The following is a 21,883-nucleotide window of genomic DNA, read 5'->3' as shown; positions in this document are numbered from 1 at the left end:
GGGGCTCAAGGACTTGGGCCTTCTTCTACTGCTTTCCCAGGCATAGCAGAGAGCTGGATCGGAAGTGGAGCAGCCGGGACTTGATCTGGCACCTTTAGGGGATGCTGGACTGCAGTAGGCAGCTTCGTCGATATGCCACGGCGCCAGCCCCTCTGTTTGCTTTTGAATTGCAACTTCTGTCTTTCAGTCATCTCTCTGCTGACATCAGTTGCACCCCGAGTGCTTTACAGCGTAGCTGCTGCTTCTGCCAGACAGCCTAGGTCATCGCCCTTCAGTTCTGCCTTCCCCAAAGTGCTGGGGCCCAGACGGAATTCCGCCAGGTTCTGTGCAGCTGAATGACAAGGATGCCCTTCACTCCAGTTTCCCACGCGCTGCTCCTCGTTTTCCTCTGAGATGGCCCGGCCCCGGCCTGCCCAGAGTTGCACCTGTGTTCTGAAATATTCCAACTTTTCCCATGGCTCTGCTCTGCCCGCGCATCACCAGCATGCCCCTTAATGTCCCGTTTACAGGCATTCGTAGATGGCTCTGTTCATTTACTTGAGAGGCAGAAAGAGGACAGAGCTCTCACCCACTGTTCACTTGTACCAGTGCCTGCAGAGGCTGGGGCTGGGTGTGGGAACCCAGCCCAGCCTCTCTTGTGGGTGGCAGGATCCCCAGTCTCAGCAGTCGGGAGCCAGAGCTGGGTATCCAGCCCAGGTCCTCCGACGGGAGGCGGAGACTTAGCCAGCGTGCTCACCACCAGGCTAAGTGCCCACCCTGGCTCATTGTTTTTATATTGCTGGTAGTATTCTCGTTTTACAGGTCCCCGTGTGTTCTGCGGATGGCTGTTTCGGTTGTTTCTAGTTTGGGGTTCTTATGAATGAGTGTGACTATGAGTATTTTTATGCAGGTCTTTTCGAGAGGTGTGTTTTTATTTCTGTCTGGGAAGTACTCAGAAGGGAGCTTCTGGCGAAGAGGCTGGCGACGTGGTTAACCTGACAGAAACAGATCTACGCTCCTCAGTGCCCTTTGTGTGGGATCAGAGTTCACTCTAGCATCTTGGAGAGTGTGACATAGTGTCTCCCTGTGGCTAAATTTGCATTTCCCTAATGACCAGTGACACTGAGCTCCTTTTCATGTGCTTATTGGCCATTTGTGGATCTTCTTTTGCCAAGCATCTGTTCATACCCTTTGCCTTCTTTGGAATAACGTAGTTTGTCTTTTAGTTGTTCATAGGTAGGGCGTCCTTAACATATTCTGGATACAAATACTTTCATATATGCCCTTGCAAATATTTTTTTTACCTGTCTGTGATTCATTTAGTAGTTTTTTAAATGATATCTTTGGATGAACAGAAATGCTTTCATTTTTATAATTTATTAAGATTTATTTATTTGAATAGGCAGAGAAGTGAGAGAATGAGAGAGAGAGAGATACCAGTCTTCTGCTTGCTGGGTCACTCCTCAAATGTCCACAACAGCCTCAGCTGGGCTGGGCCAAAGCCAGGAGCCTGGAGCTCATCTGGGTCTCCCATGTGGGTGGCAGGGACTCAGCTACTTGAGCCATCATCTGCTGCCTGCCAGGCGCACTAACAGGGAGCTGGATCTGAAGCACAGCAGCCAGCACTCAGATAGAGGATGTACATCCCCAGTGGCAGTTTAACCCACTGGGCCATAGCACCTGCCCCAGAACATGTTGTTTTGATGTCTGACCGGCTTGATTAAAAAAAAAAAATGGCTGGCGCCGTGGCTTAACAGGCTAATCCTCTGCCTTGTGGTGCCGGCACACCGGTTTCTAGTCCCGGTCAGGGTGCCGGATTCTATCCCGGTTGCCCCTCTTCCAGGCCAGCTCTCTGCTATGGCCCGGGAAGGCAGTGGAGGATGGCCCAAGTCTTTGGGCCCTGCACCCACATGGGAGACCAGGAGAAGCACCTGGCTCCTGGCTTCGGATCAGCACGATGCGCCAGCTGCAGCAGCCATTGGAGGGTGAACCAACGGCAAAAAGGAAGACCTTTCTCTCTGTTTCTCTCTCTCTCACTATCCACTCTGCCTGTCAAATAAATAAATAAATAAAAAATTTTAAAAAAAAGATTTAGTTACTTACATATTTGAAAATAAGAGTGACAGAAGAGGGGGATGGGGTTCCTGGCTCTTAATACCAGCCTGGCCTGGGCTTGGCTATCGCAGCCATTTGAGGAGTGAACCAGCAGATGGAAGAGATCTCTCTCTCCATGGCTCTCCCTCTCTGTCGCTTGGCCTCTCAAATAGATGCATGCATACATAAGTAAATAAACAAATCTGAGGCCAGCATTGGTGCAGGGGGTTAAGCTGCTGCCTGCGATACTGGCATCCCAAATCAGAGCGCCAGTTTGAGTCCTGGCTGCTCTGCTCCCTGTCCAGGTCTGTGCTGATGCACTTAGGAGAGCAGCAGCAGATGGCCTGAGTACTTGGGCCCCTGACACCCACGTGGGAGACCTGGATGGAGTTCTAGCTTCCTGGCTTCAGCCTAGCCCCGCCCTGGCCTTTGCTGCCTTTTGGGGAGTGAACCAGCAGATGGAAGATATCTCCCTGTCTCTCTCTGTGTGTCTTCCTCTCTGTCACTGTGCCTTTTAAATAAATAAAATCTTAAAAAAAAAATCTTTAAAAGACTTTTCTTTCCTTGATTGTCTCTTTTGGTACCAGTGTTGAGAATTGGGTATGTATGTACACACACACCCACACTATCTCTGGATTCAGTTTAAAAAAAAAAATTTAAAAAGATTTATTTATTTAAAAGTCAGAGTTACACAGAGAGAGAAGGAGAGGCAGAGACAGAGAGAGAGGTCTTCCATCTGCTGGTTCACTCCCCAGTTGGCCGCAACGGCTAGAGCTGCGTCAATCCAAAACCAGGAGCCAGGAGCTTCTTCCGGGTCTCCCACACGGGTGCAGGGGCTCAAGGACTTGGGCCATCTTCTACTGCTTTCCCAGGCCATAGCAGAGAGCTGGATCGGAAGTGGAGCAGTCAGGACACGATCCGGCACCCATATGGGATACTGGCATTGCAGGTGGCGGCTTTTACCTGCTCCACCACAGCACCAGCCCAGACTCAGTGTTTTATACCATTGATCTGTGTGCCTTTATCCAATACCCGGTGCACTGTGATGCCTGCCCCAGAACATTCTGTGTGGATGATGTCTGACCAGTTGTCATTTTGTTTCTTTTTTAAAGATTTATTTCTTTATTTGAAAGGCAAAGTTAAAGAGAGATTGATTGATCTTCCATCTATTGGTTTACTCACCAGATGACTGCAATAGCCAGGGCAAGGCCAGGCTGAATCCAGGGGTTCTTCCAGGTCTCCCATGTGGGTGCAGGAGCCCAAGCACCTGCTTTCCCAGGTGTATTAGCAGGAAGCTGGATCGGAAGTGGAGCAGCTGGCACATGAACTGGTGCCCATGTGTGATGCTGGCACTGCAGGCAGCAGCTTAACCACTGCACCACAACCTCTCTTTTCTTTAAAAAGAAAAAAAAGACTTATCTATTTGAAAAGCAAAATGACGGAGAGAGGGAGAGGGCTTCCTGGCTCTTGGCTTAAGTGAACCAGCAAATAAATGATATCCGTCTCCCTCCCTCTCTCTCTTGATTACTGTGTATTTATAATAAATCTTGAATTTTTATTAACACCTCTGACTTTGTTTTTTTCTTTATCAGGATTGTTTATATTAGATAGATATGTATATGAATGTATATAAAAATCAGACCCGTTGTCAAAGCCTGAGACAGAGAACTTTGAAGAACAGAGTGGGGAAACCTAATGAGAGGTTTTGAGTTTGGGGCATCAGGAGACCTTAGCAAAGGGGTAATCTGGTATCAAAGGCCTTACACATCTTCTGTTAGATTCATTTCTAAGCATTTGATGTCATTTTTGATGGTATTAACATGGATATTGTTTTCTACTTTTTGTCTATTGTTTGTTATAAGCTAGAAAAAGGCATTGCCTTGAAAAAATAGAATGCCTTTTAGCGTTGACTTTGTATCTGCGTGGAAAGATTCCGTGTTTTTCCATGCACACAGTCATGCCATCTGCAGATAGACAGTTTCACATCTGACTTTCAAATCTTTTTGCCTTTCCCCCCCGTGCCTCTTTGCCTTCCTGTATATCGTGGGGCTTCTGATAAAACACTCAATAAAAGCTCTCAGAGCGTGTATCGTAGCCTTTATCCTTTTACCGTGTTTCACTGGTAAATATGACGTTAGCTCCAAGTTTTTCAGACACGTCTTTTATCAAGGCGAAGAAGTTCCCTTTCTTTCCTGTTTAGCTGAGAATTTGTGTCATGAATAGATGTGCAGTGAAATCCTTTTTCTGCATTTGGGACGACTTTGTCTCCTTACATCTGAGTGTTGAGTTTGCATCTTTCCCTTTTCCTAACATATGCATATAGAGCACAAACCTCTAAGTACAGCTTTGGGGGCAACCCACACTGTTTTCTGTCAGGTTACTGACTTCTCCCATCCAGGCCGCTGTAACATAACACCAGGAGCTACATGGCTAGTGAGCCACATGGCTACTTCTGGAGGCTGGCAGTCCAAGATCACTGTGCTGGCAGATTCGGTATCTGGTGAGGGCCTGCTTCCTGGTACACAGATGTTTTTTGCTGGAGTCCCAGACAAAGGAGAGAACTCCCCGAGGCCTCTTTTATAAGGGTGCAAATTTCGGTCGTGGACTGAGAGTCTTTCATTGATGAGGGCTCCATCCTCAGAAGCTGGTCTCCTCCCACAGGTGCCACTCCCAAATGCCGGCACATGGGGGATAGGGCTTCAACATACAAGTTTTGAGGCCACACAGATGCCCAGTCTACAGAAGTCATCATTATAATTCAGTTGCGTACACTCTCTACTGCCTGTTGTGATTTTGTCTGTGTCATGTGAGTTTAAAGATAGATTCCTTAACTTTTAAACATTGGGCAATTTTCCATATTTGTCACATTTTCTTTAATCATGATGAAAAGTTTAATCTCTCTATGTACTCACTCACTAGAAGTCTATTTGATGTGATGTTAATATAACCACCCAGCTTTCTTAAACTATCTGTGATTTATGAAATGAGTTTAAGAAAACGTACAGTCATGTTTTCTTCTTTAAGAAAATCCTGCCTGATAGTTTTTAATTGCAGACTTTAGACTATTTACATTTTTTTAAAAATATTTATTTATTTGAAATGCAGAGTTATAGAGGCAAAGAGAGACAGACAGACAGACAGAAGAGGTCTTCCATCCACTGTTTCATTCCCCAGATGGCCACAGCAGTACTGGTCCAAAGACAGGAGCTAGGAGCTCCTTCTGGGTCTCCCACATGGGTGCAGGGGCCCAAGGACTTGGGCTATCTTCTACTGCTTTCCCAGGCCATAGCAGAGAGCTGGATTGGAAGTGGAGCAGCCGGGACTCGAACAGGACCTAACCACTGAGCCAAACTTCTCCAATCTACTATTTAATTTTATTCCCTCTATTGATTTTCTTCAAAACTATAAGGAAGAGGCTGGGGTATGTTCTGGTCTTCGTCCTCTTTTTTTTTTTTTTTTTTTTTTTTTTTTTTTTTTTTTTTAACTAAGTTCCCATGCCGTATGTGGCTATTTAAATGTTAATTAAATTTGAGAAAATAAAAATATGTCCCTAAATATTGTATAGAGAAAGATTCAGGATTAGAAACGGGAAGCTAAGTTCGATCGTTGTTTTAGAAACACTGGTGCGGTTCAGTGAGAGATTAGTAAGAGAGTTGAGGACAAAGGATGAGATGGGGAAGAGGGAGAATTAGTAAGAGTGACTCGGAGGTGGCATGTCATGTGAAGAAGAGGAAGGAAGAAGGCAAGCAAATGAATGCCGATGCTGTTAACTGAGACAGGGAGCATGGAGGTTGGAGAGTCAGAGTCGGGGACTGTGACGAGCTTTGTTTTAAGGACACTGACAGTCACATGGCTGTGGGTGTTTCAAGGTAGGCAGTTAGCTATAGAGACAGGAGACAGAGCCATCTGCTGATTCACTTCCCAAATACTTCCAACAGCCAAGACTGGGCAGGGACAAAGCTGGGAGCCAGGAACTCAATCCAGGTTGTCCACGTGGGTGGCAGGGAACCAGCCACTTGAGCCATCGCCTGCTGTTTGCCAAGGTTTGCGTTGGCAGGAAACTAGAATAGGGATGCTGGGCCAGGAACCCAGCTGAAACCAGGCACTCTGGTACTGGATAGAGACATCTTAACCAGCATTGTAACTGCTAGGCCAAATGCCTGCCCCTACTTTAAGTATTGATGAAGTAAAAGGTATGTAAAATCATTGTAATGGTGTTACAGAATAATACTGTAACACTCTGCACATCACCCATACATGAGAGTTATTCCAAAAGGTCATGGAAAATGTGCATAATGAAATGCATGAATTTCAAAAACATTTGCACCAAAATCTGTATATTTACTTAACGATGTATTTATTTGAGAAGTAGAGAGAGAGAGATCTTCCATCTGCTGGTTTGCTCCCCAAATGGCTACATTGGCTGGAGCTGGGCTGATCCAAAGCCAGGACTTTTTACGGGTCTTCCACGCGGGTGCAGGGCCCCAAGCACTTGGACCATCTTCTGCTTTCCCAGGCCACTAGCAGGGAGCTGGATGGGAAGTGGAGTGGCTGGGTCTTGAACCAATGCTCATATGGGGTGGCGGTGCTATAGACGGAAGCTTAGCCTACTACACCACAGTGCCAGCCCAACATTTTAAATCTCAATTACCTACAATACCAGGTGTAAGTGTTATGTAAACAGTGGTCCTATTGTATTCTTAAATAATGACAAAGAGAAAAAAGTCTATTTATGTTCGGTACAGCTGCAGGGTTCTTCCCCAAGTATTTTCTTTCTAGAGTTGGTTAACTCCATGGACCAAGAGCCCAGATATAAAGAGGGCTAAATATGTTTGTGTTTCTTGGATTCGTTCTTCACTATCTTTTTTTTTTAAGTTTTATTTATTTATTTATTTATTTTGACAGGCAGAGTGGACAGTGAGAGAGAGAGAGACAGAGAGAAGGGCTTTCCTTTTGCCGTTGGTTCACCCCCCAATGGCCACTGTGGCCGATGCATCGCACTGATCTGAAGCCAGGAGCCAGGTGCTTCCTCCCGGTCTCCCATGCGGGTTCAGGACCCAAGCACTTGGGCCATCCTCTACTGCACTCCTGGGCCACAACAGAGAGCTGGACTGGAAGAGGAGCAACCGGGACAGAATCCGGCGCCCCGACCGGGACTAGAACCCGCAGGCGGAGGATTAGCCTAGTGAGCCGCAGCGCTGGCCTATTTATTTATTTGAAAGAATTACAGAGAGAGGGAGAGACAAAGAGATCTTCCATCCACTGGTTCACTCCCCAAATGGCCACAGTGGACCAGGAGCTCCATCTGTGTCTCCCATGTGGGTGCAGGGGCCCAAGAACCTGGGCCATCTTCTACTGCTTTCTCAGGCACATTAGCAGGGAGCTGGTTCGGAAATGGAGCAGCTGGGACTCAAACTGGCACCTGTTTGGGACGCCAGTGCCACAGATGGTGGCTTAACCTGCTACACCACAGCGCCTGCCCCTACCACCATCTCTTATGTCACAGTGTCTTGGCTTCTCCATTAGAGTCCTGTGTTGTATTCGTGTCTTGATTAGCTAGATTTCATCCTCAACTAATTTTCTTGAGAAGGACCCCCAGGTCCCTGAGATCTGTCTTGTCTGTGTCACCTTTATACTGGAATGACAACTGGGTGGGCACTTGTCAAAGAATATTCATTAGTTCTGCCCATTACGGGGCTCCTGCTGGAAGGAGCTGCCACAGCTGTGGCCCTGTGAGGTGAATCAGGGTGTTTGGGGGAGTATTAACCATGCACCTTCGCTTCCCTTCCTAGAGATAATTGATGACCTTGCCAACCTGGTGGAGAACACAGACGAGAAACTCCGCACGGAAACCAGACGCGTGAGCCTGGTGGACAGAAAGTCAGCCTCGTGCGGTAAGAGAGAGCCGGCGTCACCCTGCTTCTCCCTTGCGCTCACCCCTGAGTTGCCCCGGTCTGTCTGCTTACCCTGGGGATTTGGTCGCTCTTCTAACGCGGACAGTGCCGTCCGATGAAGCTTTGAAACTGCTAAAAGATGTGTAAGTCTTACTAAAACTGAAGTGAGCTGTTTGGAATTCAGAGGGAATATCATTTAGAGTTTTTCTTAAGAATTTAAAACATGAAACCTTCCTCTGTGTTGACAGAAATGAATGGCTTGGAACATTGTATACCATTATACAAACTGCTGGTGGGAGACCTTGTGGGTTTTAAAGGTGAACTTGATTTTTTTTTCTACATCACCTGCTTGTTTATTGAACCTTAAGAGCCACAAGGAGCTGCTCAGGTTCTGAGGTCTGATTGAGTTCAAATAGCATTTCGTGATGCCGTTATAACTTCTTGACACTTCCTTTGTAAAACATGCAACCCTGTGCCGAGGTAAGCATCCCTGGGAGTGCAGGCTTGTGGTGCTGGTTCCCAGACTGTCTAGAAACTCCAGTGGAGTAGGTCTAGGGTGGTGTTCAGGAATACTTACTGTTTAGCGAGCACACGGAGCAGTTCTGACACGGGTACTTGTTCTGCAGAAATCCCGATGCTGTTTTCCATGAGGTTTAAATTTTGTGTTGCCTGTGCATGGTGTCTCGCCCAAAGCAAGTGATGCTGAGTGTTGGTGAAGGCAGCAGCAACCACAGGGATTGTGTTTGGTGCTTCATTCCACACAGGTGTACCGAGTCGACAAAGCTAGCACGTTTATTTAAAATAGAAATGCAAGGAGAGTAAGGGAACTAGTAATCCATGCACAAGTTTTCCCTGACTTGTAGCCTTTTTCGTATGGAAAGTACAGTGGGTTCCTCCAGCTGGATCCAGGTGTAGAATGGTGGGACCTCAGTGCCAGGGTCCCCTGAGAGGTGAGGCTGGAAGCACACTGCCCGCCCTGCCTATATGCTGGTGAAGCAAGAAGTCCAGAGAGCAGCAGAGGAGGCCAGGTTGGGCAGATTTGGATTCTGGGCCCTCAGAGGAAGGGGGTGTCCCTTTATCACAGTGGTCCTGCTCTCCCTGCCCCCTGGCAGTTCTCACCCATCAGAGGCCAATGCACCTGGGCTTCTGCTCCTAAAGGTGTTTGCACCCTGTGGCTTCCTCCTGCGTTTTGCAGTACCGGTCGGTATGGTCTAGCTCTGGTCTGAGTGTCTCCCATGGCTGAGATGTGCTCCCCATTGTGAGGAATTAAGAGGGCGGGGCTTTTGGGAGGTGGCGAGGATTCAGTAAGGTGGTGAGGATGGAGCCCTCGTGATTGAACCCCAGAGGCTTTGTAAGAGCAAGGAGAGAGACCAGACAGGCAGACAGACACACACACACACACACACACACCTGTGCTTCCTGTCTCCTGCTGGGGTTCTGCCCACAGTGAGTCCATCACCAGTGAGGCCCCTGGACTTTACACCTCCAGAACCTTTCTTTGTGAAGTAGCCCACCTGAGGAGTTTCCTTACAGTAACCACAAGCTGACTAGCCCACCGCCAGTCCCTGGGGACTAGATCCTGGACCTGCAGACATGAGAGGCTCTGTCTCCTAGGATCATCAGTTCTTGTGCGCATCTAAACTTGCTGAAGCCTAACCCGGTCTTCAAAAACTCCATAAAGAGCCCAGCTGTCTAGCAGTGACCGTCTTCCGTATTTCTAGAGGGGGCTGCAGCACAGCGGGTAGGAGAGGGCTCTGGAGCCCAGGCTCGCAGCCGAGCTTCCCCACTTAGCCGCTGCGTGACCTCAGCAAAGCCCAGGCTCCCCTTTGCCACAGTTTTTCCACCTTTGAGATGGGGGATAATGAAGTGGTTAAAATAAATTGGAACCCACACATCTTCCAAGAACATTTTGAAGACCCCTCTTATAGTCAATAACAGGATTATTTACACACAGTGGTTCAGAACGAAGCAGCACGACAGTGTTAAGTAGATACTGAAAAATTAACTTCCTTATTCTTTGAATGGCAATGCCTAGGAGAGAATTATTTTATCCCCTTGATTTGTTTCTGGTATTAACATTTCCATCATTATTGTGCATTGACAACCAATTACGATACTTACATTCTTTCTCACACCTGACATCTTTAAATGGGAGGAAAATTTTTTTTTGCATTTTTATTCTTTTTTTTTTCTTTTTTTTGACAGGCAGAGTAGACAGAGAGACAGAGAGAAAGGTCTTCCTTTGCCGTTGGTTCACCCCCCAATGACCGCTGCGGCCAGCGCACTGTGCTGATCCGAAGCCAGGAGCCAGGTGCTTCTCCTGGTCTCCCATGCGAGTGCAGGGCCCAAGCACTTGGGCCATTCTCCACTGCCTTCCTGGGCCATAGCAGAGAGCTGGCCTGAAAGAGGGGCAACCAGAACAGAATCCGGCGCCCCGACCGGGACTAGAACCCCGGGTACCGGCACCGCAGGCGGAGGATTAGCCTATTGAGCCTTGGCGCCGGCTTGCATTTTTATTCTTTAAAGGAAAACTTGAAACCATGTGTGCATTTGCTGACCTGTGTTGTGAGCCTTTGCTCATTGGTGGAGGCTCTCAGCCTGTGGCCCCTACGGCTCTAAGGAGGTCCCGCTTGTAGAGACACTATATCACTTCCTTCACGGGATTTTGAATTTCAGTCACTTTTTATTTTCCACAAGTTTTGTTTGGTCCTTTTTCAAATTTTTTTGGGAAAAAATCATTTTTATTTGGAAATCAGACAGAAAGGCAGGCAGGTAGACAAAAGGAGAGCTTCTATCCACATGTTCACTCTCCGGATGCCTACGGCAGCAGGGGCTGGGCCAGACCAGAGCTAGAAGCCCAGGGCTCTGCCTGGGCTTAAGTCAGATGAGTCAAATACATAGAAAGCTTGTGGGGGTGGGCATGTGGCCTTCTATAGAAGAAAGAAAAAGTAACTGAAATTCAAAATCCCATGCACATATTTGGTACCAACAGAGCAGAGACTCAACCAGAGGACGAATTCTTAAAAAAAAAAATTAGAAAAGCAAACTTTCCATAAACATTACTTTAGAAGATACTGAAAAGCCAGGGTAAATCAAAGGTATTTGAGGGGTGGAGTTTTGGCCCAAGAGCCTCAAGCCTTGACAAACTATTAATGATCTGGTTTCCTCATGTGCAAGACTGGCTCTGTCCTGTTGTGTGTGTAAGCACAGGCGCACATACGTGAAGCTGCAGGCAAGGTGTGTTTGGGACGGGAGGGTTGCAGCGGGGACAGGGGCACAGAAGCCGTCGCTCCCGTGTGGGTCGCACGCCAGTCGCTGTTTAAGCGAGGTGTGGATTCCGAGATCGGGTGTGAACCATGAAATGGCCTTTTGTTAGCCTCCTTCCGCGCATCTTCCGCCATGGGCTGCCCTGTCACTCGGAGATGCTTGAGCAGTGAGGAAATTCCTGGCGATCAATACAGACGGGATCGCCGGGGGCCACCCGGGAGAAGGGCCCGATGATGAATTTGTTTGTTCAGTTGTTAACAAAGGACCCCGGCACCTCTTTGTGAACCTTTCCCTCCGTAGCCCAGGCTGGGCTGGAACATTTTTTACCAAATTCTTTCTTCTTGTGCTTTTTCTTCCCGGAGCCCCACCCCGGGGATCGCATCCAGTCAAAAACAGTATTGCTTTTTTAATTTTATTTAATTTTATTTTATGTTTCCCTCCGAGCTTCAAAAACACAAATTAGACTGATATTGTCCACCGGTCCACTTTATGTATTTTCAGATGTGTTACTCGTGTGAAAGGCATTGCTGTGAAAGTGGATCTTTGTGACTGCAGTTTAAATATTCAGTGAGCCTGGTCCTCATTAGAATTCACACGAGAGCCTTGTCTGCGTCTGACCGAGGGGGCTGATTGTGAAAGCCCAGACTGAGAATTCTGAATGACTCTGGGCTCCTGGGCGCACTGACTGTTACGTCATGTGGTCTAGGCACGTCGATTGTGGGCTCAGCAGTGTCTGAGCGATGCAGTAAGGAACCGGCACAGCGGACAGACTGGGCGTTCACACTGTCCCAACCCAGAACGCCCACATGTGCCCTCAGCTCAGCCGGGGTCGTCTTAGTGGGAGATGGAGTAGGGCAGGGGGGAGGCATCCTGCAGACCTGGGCCGCAGCTGGGGCTCTGTCCCTCACATCCTGAGCGTCCTATGTCCCAGTAGAAGGAGAACAGCACTTACAGCAGCCTGAGCATCCAAAAACCCAAAACACTCCAAAATCTGAAACTTCTTGCCAGCCGATGCCACAAGCTGAAAATTCCACGCCTGACTTCATGTAACACGTCTCAGCCTACACCCAGGCACACAGAGACACCAAATGGAATTCCCTTTAGGGTCTGCACATAAGGAGACTTCCAAAAGTCTGGCGTTGTGACACAGTGGGCTAAGCCGCCACTTGGGATGCCTGCATCCATATCAGGTACACCAGGTTGAGTCCATGCTACTTCTGTTCCAATCCAGCTCCCTGCCAATTAGCCTGAGAAGCAATAAATGATCCCTCAAGTACTTGGGTCCCTGCCACCAACATGGGAGACCCAGGTGGAGCTCCTGGCTCCTGGATTTGACCTGGCACAGCCCCTGCTTTTGGAATCATCTGGGGAATAAACCTATGAATGGAAGATTTAACTCTCTCTCACTCTCACTCTCACTCACTCAGCTTTCAAGCAAATAAACAAATCTTTAAAAAAAAATTTGGGAAAAAAAGGAATTAGAAGATAAGTTTATAAAGATGCAAAAAAAAAAAATAGAAATTCATGGAGTTTTTTCATAGTATGTGTTTTCCATGAACTTTTAAAAGACCCCCTTGTATATTGTATGTATGAAACATAAGTGAAGTTTGCATTAAACTTTGGTTTCATCCCCGAACTGTTTCATTACATGATGCAAAAATTTCAAGATCTGAAAAGAAAGATCCAAAACCTGAAATACTTCTGGTCCCAAGCGTTTCAGGTAAGGGACACTCAGCCTGTCCTAATGATTATGATACAGACTAAACGACAGCCAGGCGGGTGGGACAGCAACTGGGACTAGTGAGTCCATATAAATGCCAGCTTTGTTAAAGTGCAGTCAGATGGGGCCAGCGCTGTGGCACAGCAGGTTAAGCCTCCACCTGCGATGCTAGCATCCCATATGGGCCACTTACATTTCTGGCTGCTCCACTTCGGGTCCAGCTCCCTGTAGTGAACCTGGGAAAGCAGCGGACGATGGCCCGAATGCTTGTGCCCCTGCAGCCACGTGGGAGACCAGCATGAAGCTCCAGTCTCCTAGGCCCCAGCCATGGTCATTGCAGCCATGTGGGGAGTGAATCAGCTAATGGAAGACCCCTCCCTCCCTCCCTCCTTCTTCTTCTTCTTCTTCTTCTTCTCTCTCTCTCTCTCTCTCTCTCTCCCCTGCCTTTCAAATAAATAAATAAATCTTTTTTAAAATGGTTAAATAGCTTGCCAGGAGCCTTCTGCATAGATACAGCTTAAAGATTCTTGCTTGTGTTTGAAGCCAGCATGAAGGGCCTTTGAGGAAAACCAGGATTACTTGAGTAGGTTATGCAGGAGTATTTTGGAGCTCAGAAGGTAGCACCCTCATTTGATTCGAAATGGACTTGATTTCTAAGAAGCCAGGATTTGGAAGCCCACTGTCAAGTGTGACATTGACAGATGCCGGCTCTGGTCACACGCTGACCATGAAGATATGCCCCACCTTCGAATAGCGAGCGCTGGGATGTTTGCTCTTCAGAAACGATTACAAGTCAGAGAAGAAACTGTGTTCCAAGTTGTCTAACAAACCAAATTTTGTAACAGAACTATTTGTGTCTTCAGAGGATTTTTTTTAAAAAAGATGTATTTATTCATTTGAAAGGCAGAGTTAGAGAGAGGCAGAGAGAGAGAGGTCTTCCATCCGCTGGTTTACTCCCCCAGTTGGCCACAATGGCCAGAGCTGGGCCAATCCGAAGCCAGGAGCCAGGAGCTTCTTCTGGGTCTCCAACGTGGGTGCAGGGGCCCAAGGACTTGGGCCATCTTCTACTGCTTTCCCAGGCCATAGCAGAGAGCTGGATTGAAGAAGAGCAGCCAGGACACAAACCAGCACCTACATGGAATGTGGGTACTGCAGACGGTGGGTGGCTTTACCCGCTATGCCACAGCACCAGCCCCCATCTTTAAAATACATAAACAAAGGTCAAGCTACAAAAAAAAAGTACATAAAAAAATAGATGGGATTTAGGGTACACGAGAGGGACACCTGGCATGGGGCATCCATGCTTGTAAGGTTTATAGCAGGAACAGGACCTGCATGGGCGCAGCACCCAGAGAGTTCCCAGGGACCACAACACAGGAGCAGAGGTGTGAGGAGTAAGTAGAAGCAGCTGCTTCTGGGTCTAATAAAGTGGGAAAAATCAAACGGTGCACAGAGTATGATCTCACTTAAGGAAGGGAGCATGGACAAGGAAAGGAAAGAATGACAGCGACCTACACATGTTGCCTGACAACACCTCAAACTAGCTGGAGGTGTTGCTGAGAACCCCCAACCCTGGGTCTGCTCACCCATTGCACAGAAAGCCAGTTGCTGACCCCCGGGGCGGTGGAAGAACGTAGGCATTTATTGCAAAGTGCAGAGCAAGGAGCCAGGCAGCTGTTTCTCCATGCCTGGGCTCCCTGAGGAATTAGGGGAAAAGGTTCTTATAGATTGAAATGGGGGCTGGGAAGTATGTGACCAGCTCACGCCCAAGTTCCTGACTGGGAGTGGTGCTTCTGATCTTCCTTTGATTGGTCAGCAATGCTGTGGTCTCTAGGGGATTTATGATGGCCTGGTGGGCTCCGGTTGGCCTGGGGGTTTATCTCAGACCTGGAATTCCCCTAAACAAACCCCTCCAGACAATGCTGGCCAACAAGGCGTTTTTGTCCATTGGAGAAGCAAATGACTTCTTGGGCCCAGTGTTAGACCAGCTGTGATTTCCTTTTGGTAAAGGAAAACCCTTACACTAAGAGAGGCTGCGTTTCCATGATAGGGGCTCCGTGCCACGTAGGCAGAGTTTGTTGGAGCACGGGGACAGGTGGAAAGGAGCAGACATTGTTAACACTGAGTGTCTGCAGAGGTGAGAGGGGCAGGCGTGGAGCTGGGTGGCAGAGGGCTGTGAAGATGTTCTTTATTTTAGGGTATTGGATAACAAGTCTAGATTTTATGATTTAAGAAGTAAAATTTGTAAGGAAAAAATAATACTGCTATATTCAGTATTTTGCTACTTCTAATAATTTTTCCCCATGCAAATTTTATTTTTTTAATTAAATTTGAGGGGCAGAAAGAAAGAGGATGCCCCCATCCACTGGTTCACTCCCCAAATGCCCACGATGGCCAGGGCTGGGCCAGTACGAAGCCAGGAGCCTGGAACTCGATCCGGGTCTCCCACATGGATGACAGGGACCCAGCTGCTTGAGCCATCACTGCTGTCTCCCGGGCGTGCCTTAGCGGGAAGCTGGAGCTCCAGTGCCAGGGATCACAGCAGCCATCCCTGGACCAGCGCCCGGGGCTGACACCAAGACCAGGGCTGCTTAGGGGCATTGCCAGCTCTCACTGTCACTGCCGCTTTTGGTCTGAGGAGGAGGGCGGAGCTGGCCGTGCCTGGCTGTCCAGGGTGGGCAGAGGGAGTGGACCTGGGAAGGGGTGTGCTGCCTCCCATCAGGACATCCCGCGGTGGGCGCTCCTTCAAGGCAGAAAACACACGGGGATGCAGTAGTTTTAACCCTAGTGCTGAGCAGCGTTAAGCCTTGCGATCTGCATTTCCAAGTTCTGTCCCCAGTAACCTGTCAGAAACCACCTCCCACCCCGAGCCTCAGAGCGACAGATTCTTGGTCCCATCTCCTGCCTGCCTCCACAGCCCTCCTTCTCCTTGAACGACTTCTGGGACTTAGGATGGTTCTCTGTGGCAGAGATTGCCGGGAGCCAGCATGACCCAACACCCATCCTGCACTTCCAGCCGCTCCTTCCGCCTTTGCCTTTGTCCCGTTATCATTTATCCAGTCCCTGGATGTCAGGCACTGAGGAATGTGAATGCCGCCCTGGTCCCTGGCCACCTGCAGTGCAGATTAAGGGAGGCCTGCAGCGTCAGGGCGGCACCTTCAAGGCTGTCTCTTCTAGAGACGCGCAGGGCTGTGCGGCTTCGCACTGTCTTTGGGGCAGCCCTGGAGCTGGTGTCAGAAGGTTGAATAGCGATGTAACACAAGCAGGTAGGGGGAAGCAGCATCTCAGGCAGTGGGAAATAAAGATTTGAAGAAGACACCCACGGCGACCTGATTCATCAAGCAAGCAGCTGGCCGACTGGCTGACACCAAGGCACAGAAAATGCAGCTAGACAGTCTGGGACCAAATGGCGGAGAAGTTAGCATGCTTGTTGAATTTCCCATTGTCTCCTTCAGGTTCTTCCCCTCTCTCTCCCTCCCTCTCTCCCTCCCTCTCTCTCTCTCTCTGTTGAGGACTGTGTAAAGAATCTTCACAAAGTTCATGTATAATGAAAAAAACGCTGTGAAATCTCAAATTGTATTTATCGATTTGTTTATTTGAAAGGCAAGGAGACAGAGACAGACAAAAGGTGCTGGTTCACTCCCCACCAAATGCCTGCAACAGCCAGGGCTGTGCCAGACCAAAGCCAGGAGCCAGGAACCCCATCCAGGTCTCTCGTGTTGGGGGTGGGGACCCAAGTCCTTGATCTGCAGCTCCCCCAAGGCTGTGCATTAGCAGGAAGGTGGATCTGGGAGCTGAGCTGGATCTGAAACCTTAGAAACTCTAGCAGGGCAAGTGGGTGTCCCAGCTGGAGGTTTAAGCACTAGGCCACATGCCTGCCCCCGGGAACTTGTCTCTCAACTCCAGTTTCCATGGACCTTCTGAAGTTCCCTGATACCCAGGGCTCCAGTCTCTGCTCTTTTCTTCTTCGTAATTTTCTTTAAGCTGTGCCATCTCCTCTTTTGGATGACTTCATGGCAGGTAGCAGCTCTGCATCTCAGGCCCAGACTTCCCCTGGACCCCATGGTCTGTGTCCCTGATCAGCTGCCAACCCGCTTCTCGTGACCGCCCATGGCACTCTGTCCACCTGGACACGCTCTCTGTGGACCTGTCATCGGGATCCCAAAATAAGCCCCTCTCTGAGGCTTGCCACCTGCTTGTTTCAGGCTCAAAATCGCCCTTCCCCCCTTCACACGCCCTCCAGGCCCAGACAGGAAATGAATGAAGTGGCCCACTGTGATCCAGAGAGGGACCTGCAGATTTCTACTAAGTAGAAACACAAGCCGAGTGCTGCCAGGCCCTCTGTCTGTCTTTGTTTTTTTTTTTTTTTTTTTTTTTGTTTTGTTTTGTTTTGTTTTGTTTTGTTTTTTTAAAGAAGCCTGAAATCTGGATCTTTATGTGAAATCCCTTCCTCCCCCCCACCAATATTTTAGTGTTGACAGTAAATTCACATTTTAAAAGGTACTCCATGGGCCAAATAAAACAAGTTGCCATGTACTACTTTGGGGTCTTTCACCTCTCTCTGGTCAGTGCTCAGACCTGTTCATTCCAACTCTCCCCTCTTGGGGATCTCCCCATTCTATCAGTGGCTCTTGGTCACATGTATATAGCCGTTAAGAATCACAATGGAAGTCCATTGGTGGGTACGGACAACTGTGTTGGATTGTAGCTTAGATAATAATCACATCACCTGTGACAGCCTATCTTGGGATTTTAGAAAGAATAATGCAGCAGACATTTTCCCAGGTATCAGTATCACAAAGATAACTCTGATGGGTTCCTCTCCTTAAGATGCTCTTGTTTTGTTTTGTTTTGACAGGCAGAGTTAGTGAGAGAGAGAGACAGAAGGGTCTTCTTCCATTGGTTCACCCCTAAATGGCCACCACAGCCGGAGTTGCGCCAATCCGAAGCCAGGAGCCAGGTGCTTCTCCTGGTCTCCCATGCGGGTGCAGGGCCCAAGCACTTGGGCCATCCTCCACTGCCTTCCTGGGCCACAACAGAGAGCTGGCCTGGAAGAGGAGCAACCGGGACAGAATCCGGCGCCCCGACCGGGACTAGAACCCGGTGTGCTGGCGCCACAGGCGGAGGATTAGCCTAGTGAGCCACGGCGCCGGCCAAGTTGCTCTTGTTTCTAAAACTATACCTTTTTCGACTGGGAACTGTTTTCTCAATCACAGAGAGAGAAAGTACTAAGTTGTGAAACTGAGACACCTGCACTCCACGTTGGAGTGCCTGGTTTCACCTCTTGGCTCCGTCTCCGGACTCCAGCTTCCTGTCTATGCACACTCTGGGAGGCAGAGGTGATGGCTCAAGTCAGTGGGTTCCTTCCACCCATCTGGGAGACCTGGGTTGAGTTCCTGGCTCCTGGCTTTGACTTCAGTCCAGCCCTGGCTCTTGCAAACATTTTGGGAAGTAAACCAGCACATAGGTATGTGTTCTCTCCCTCTCCACCCCCACCTTCCCCACATCTCTCTCAAAAAATCAATAACTTTTAGGAGGCCTGCACCTGTAATCCGAGAGAAGACTGTGGCACTCCAGTCAATGTGAAAGAATTACTTGACCTTCTTTGCAGGAGCTAAAACGGGCAACTCACAGAGCTTCCCCTCTGTTGGTCCCGGGCCCCGTGGTTCTCACAGCGCTTGTGTAAAGTGTGTGCTAAGTGCCCATGGTCAGGATTCTGACCGTGTGACCAACACCACTGTCACCTACTCTGATTTTGAGTTGCTATGGTAGAAAAGCCTATTTTTCTGCCAATAGCATCTATTTGGAGAGCTGGAATAGGAGCAGTAGGTTCAAATGTTGATATTTCAGCTTAATCCAGGCAAAATGGAGCCTTTGAGAGAAGCACAAAATTGGAAAACCTTTACCTAATAGAAGGTGATGGATAGGGGCTGACAGCCTCCGAGACCGCCACGCTCCTTTGCATCTGTTAGGAGCACTGGGCTTTGTTTATCATTGAGGGGTCAGAAATGATGATAAAGTGTAACCATTTTTTTGATTTGGTTTGGAAAGATACAGTGTGTTTTCCGAGAGCAGCTTCTGTCCATTACACTGCACGGGCCTTGATTGAGGACCCTACCTGCTGTATAAGTTTCTGTGCGTTTCCTGGTATTGTGTGTCCGCCAATTAATTCATCTGCTTCCATCCAGCCCACCGGGGCCTGCAGCCAGCACCTAGGTTCAGAAGTACCGTCAGTGGCCCTGGGACAGGGTGCACACTCGTAGCAAGCTTTGCCCATATTATTTGTCTACCTGATTATGGTGGAAAGAGCATCCCAACTCCTGCCCAAGATACTTTGCTAACCCAACCTAACGCAAACTTCGGGCATTCGTCATTGCACTCCCGTGCTCCTCACGCACATATTGGTTTTATCTTACGTTTGTAAATGGAAATGCAATGAAAATTGGATTCTAGCTGGGACAGAAATTACCCAAGCTGGGTAAGCTTGGTAGGGGGTTGGGGGGGTCGGGTGCAGGAGGAAATCACTTTGTAGTTTTCATGTAAAACCCGTGACCAGGCTGGATGCTCTTTGAGTTTCCATCCAATTCTGTCACTCTTGTTGTCCCCTCTCCTTACCCCTTTGAAGAGGACTAACTACCTCCCCTCCACCCTACACACACACACACACACACGAGTAAATGAGATAGAAATCAGGGTCTAAGCAAGACCTTTGTCAACCTTCTGTTCCCATACAGGGTGGCCAGGGTCAGGTCACACACAGATGGAGTGAAATCATACCCACACAGGGACTTTGATCTTCAGTGTTATGTACTGCTATATTGGTTAAAAACCTTTCTTGCAAACACATAATTTTTCCACATCACAACAAGACAACAATGATAGAACTATCTTTTCTTAGAAGATAAGGGGAAGGTTTGGTGGATTTTAGTATGAGGGCAGTTCAAAAAGTATGTGAGAATTAGGAGGAAGAGATAGTGCTCATTCCCACAAACCTTTGGAAGATCAGTGTGCATGTTAGGAAAGGAAAATAAAGGAATGGAATTACTGAGAATCTCTGCTCTTAAGTTTTGAGTTCAAAAATTGGGATTCCTTCTGTTTCTCAAGCTGGCATTGTAGCTGTAGAGCTGTTCTTAGTTATAGATTTAATTTTTAATTTTTTTTTTGACAGGCAGAGTGGACAGTGAGAGAGAGAGACAGAGAGAAAGGTCTTCCTTTTGCCGTTGGTTCACCCTCCAATGGCCGCCGCGGTTGGCGCGCTGCGCTGATCCGATGGCAGGAGCCAGGGGCTTATGCTGATCTCCCATGGGGTGCAGGGCCCAAGGACTTGGGCCATCCTCCACTGCACTCCCTGGCCACAGCAGAGAGCTGGCCTGGAAGAGGGGCAACCGGGACAGGATCGGTGCCCTGACCGGGACTAGAACCCGGTGTGCCGGCGCCGCAAGGCGGAGGATTAGCCTAGTGAGCCACGGTGCCGGCCTTAGTTATAGAGTTAAAAGTGAGCATGGAGGGGCCAGCACTGTGGCGTAATAGGCCTCTGCTGGCAGTGCCCACGTGGGCGCCGGTTCCAGTCCTGGCTGCTCCACTTCCCATCCAGCTCTCTGCTATGGCCCTGGGAAAGCATAGAAGATGGCCCAAGTCCTTGGGCCCCTGCACCCGCTTGGGAGACCCGGAAGAAGTTCCTTGCTCCTGATTCGGATCAGCCCAGCTCTGACCATTGCAGCTTTTTAAGGAGTGAATCAGCAAATGGAAGTCTGTTTCTCTCTCTCCCCTTCCCTCCCCCCCCTCTGTCTATAACTCTACCTCTCGAATAAATAAAATAAATCTTTAAAAATGAGCAGGGAGACATGATTTACTTTTTGCAAGAAACTTCCCTGAGTTGCAGCTTCAGGATCCAGATGTTCATACCTCTCCTTAACTATAAGATGGGTTAAATGGAGTATGCATGGTTTGTCAGGGTTATTATAATCATAAGCTTTCACAAAGGATTACCTTTGCACATTATCGAATAGAAATTCAAACCTCAGGCTGCCTTCCAGCCTGTGCAGCCCTGGCCATCCTGTTCAGCACCCTCCTAGTCCCAGGCCTTTGCTGAAGTGTACTCAGAGACTACGATACAGTCTGACTTTAACATTAGCTATGATATCTGCCCTTGCTTAGGAGAGGCAATACCCACCGTTAAGTAAGGTTCCGTAGAAGCAAACAAAGTTACAGAGGAGTTACTAGGACAGGCGCTGTGGCACAGCAGGTTAAGGCGCTGCCTGGGATGCCAGCACCCCATACTGAAGTACCTGTGACCAAGTCCCACCTCCACTTCTGATGCAGCTTCCTGCCACTGTGCACCCTGGAAGGCAGCAGATGATGGCTCAAACACCTGGGTCCCTTCCACCCATCTGGGGCACTCAGATTGAGTTTCAGGCTCCTGGCTCAGCCCTAGCTGTTGTGAGCATTTGGAGAGTGAACCAGCAGATAGAAAGCCCTTCCCTACCCACCTGCTTCTGTTCTGCCTTCAAATAAAGATAAATAACTTTAAAATATTTCATAAAGGAGTTAGAGTGTTTTTAGACACCGTAACAGTTGAGGGGCAGGTGTTTGATGTGGGGGTTGGGTTACATTTGGAGTGCCTGGGTCTGGGTGCTGGTTCTGCTTCCATTCCAGCTTCCTGCCTCTGCAAACCCTGGGAGGCAGCAGGTAAATGACTCAAGTGTTCAGATCCCCACCATCCACGTGGGAGACCTGGTCCATCCTGGCTTTTGCAGGCATCTAGGGAGTGCACTAGCAGACAGGAGAGGAGCTCTCACTCTCGCACTCTCTCTCCCTCTCTCTCTCTCTCTCCCTGTCTTACATAGATAAATTAAAAAAATAATTATCCTAGCTGAAACCCAGCAGCATTAAGTTGTAACTCTGTCCAGAGCCCGTCTGTTAGCCACAG

General features: G+C 48.6%; 1 protein-coding gene across 1 annotated transcript in view; it reads left to right on the top strand.

Moving 5' to 3' along the window:
- Positions 1-21,883, top strand: part of STX8 (syntaxin 8) — a 295,947-nt gene that overhangs the window by 178,043 nt on the left and 96,021 nt on the right. The window contains exon 7 of the mRNA XM_062216055.1: positions 7,866-7,967. Coding sequence (XP_062072039.1) covers positions 7,866-7,967 — 102 coding nt within the window. The remainder of the gene's footprint in view (positions 1-7,865; positions 7,968-21,883) is intronic.

This window comes from Lepus europaeus, chromosome 18, assembly GCF_033115175.1.
Source record: "Lepus europaeus isolate LE1 chromosome 18, mLepTim1.pri, whole genome shotgun sequence".
In the NCBI taxonomy this organism is placed as follows: domain Eukaryota; kingdom Metazoa; phylum Chordata; class Mammalia; order Lagomorpha; family Leporidae; genus Lepus; species Lepus europaeus.
Note: the sequence above shows the minus strand (reverse complement) of the source record. Positions and strands in the feature narration are given on the sequence as shown.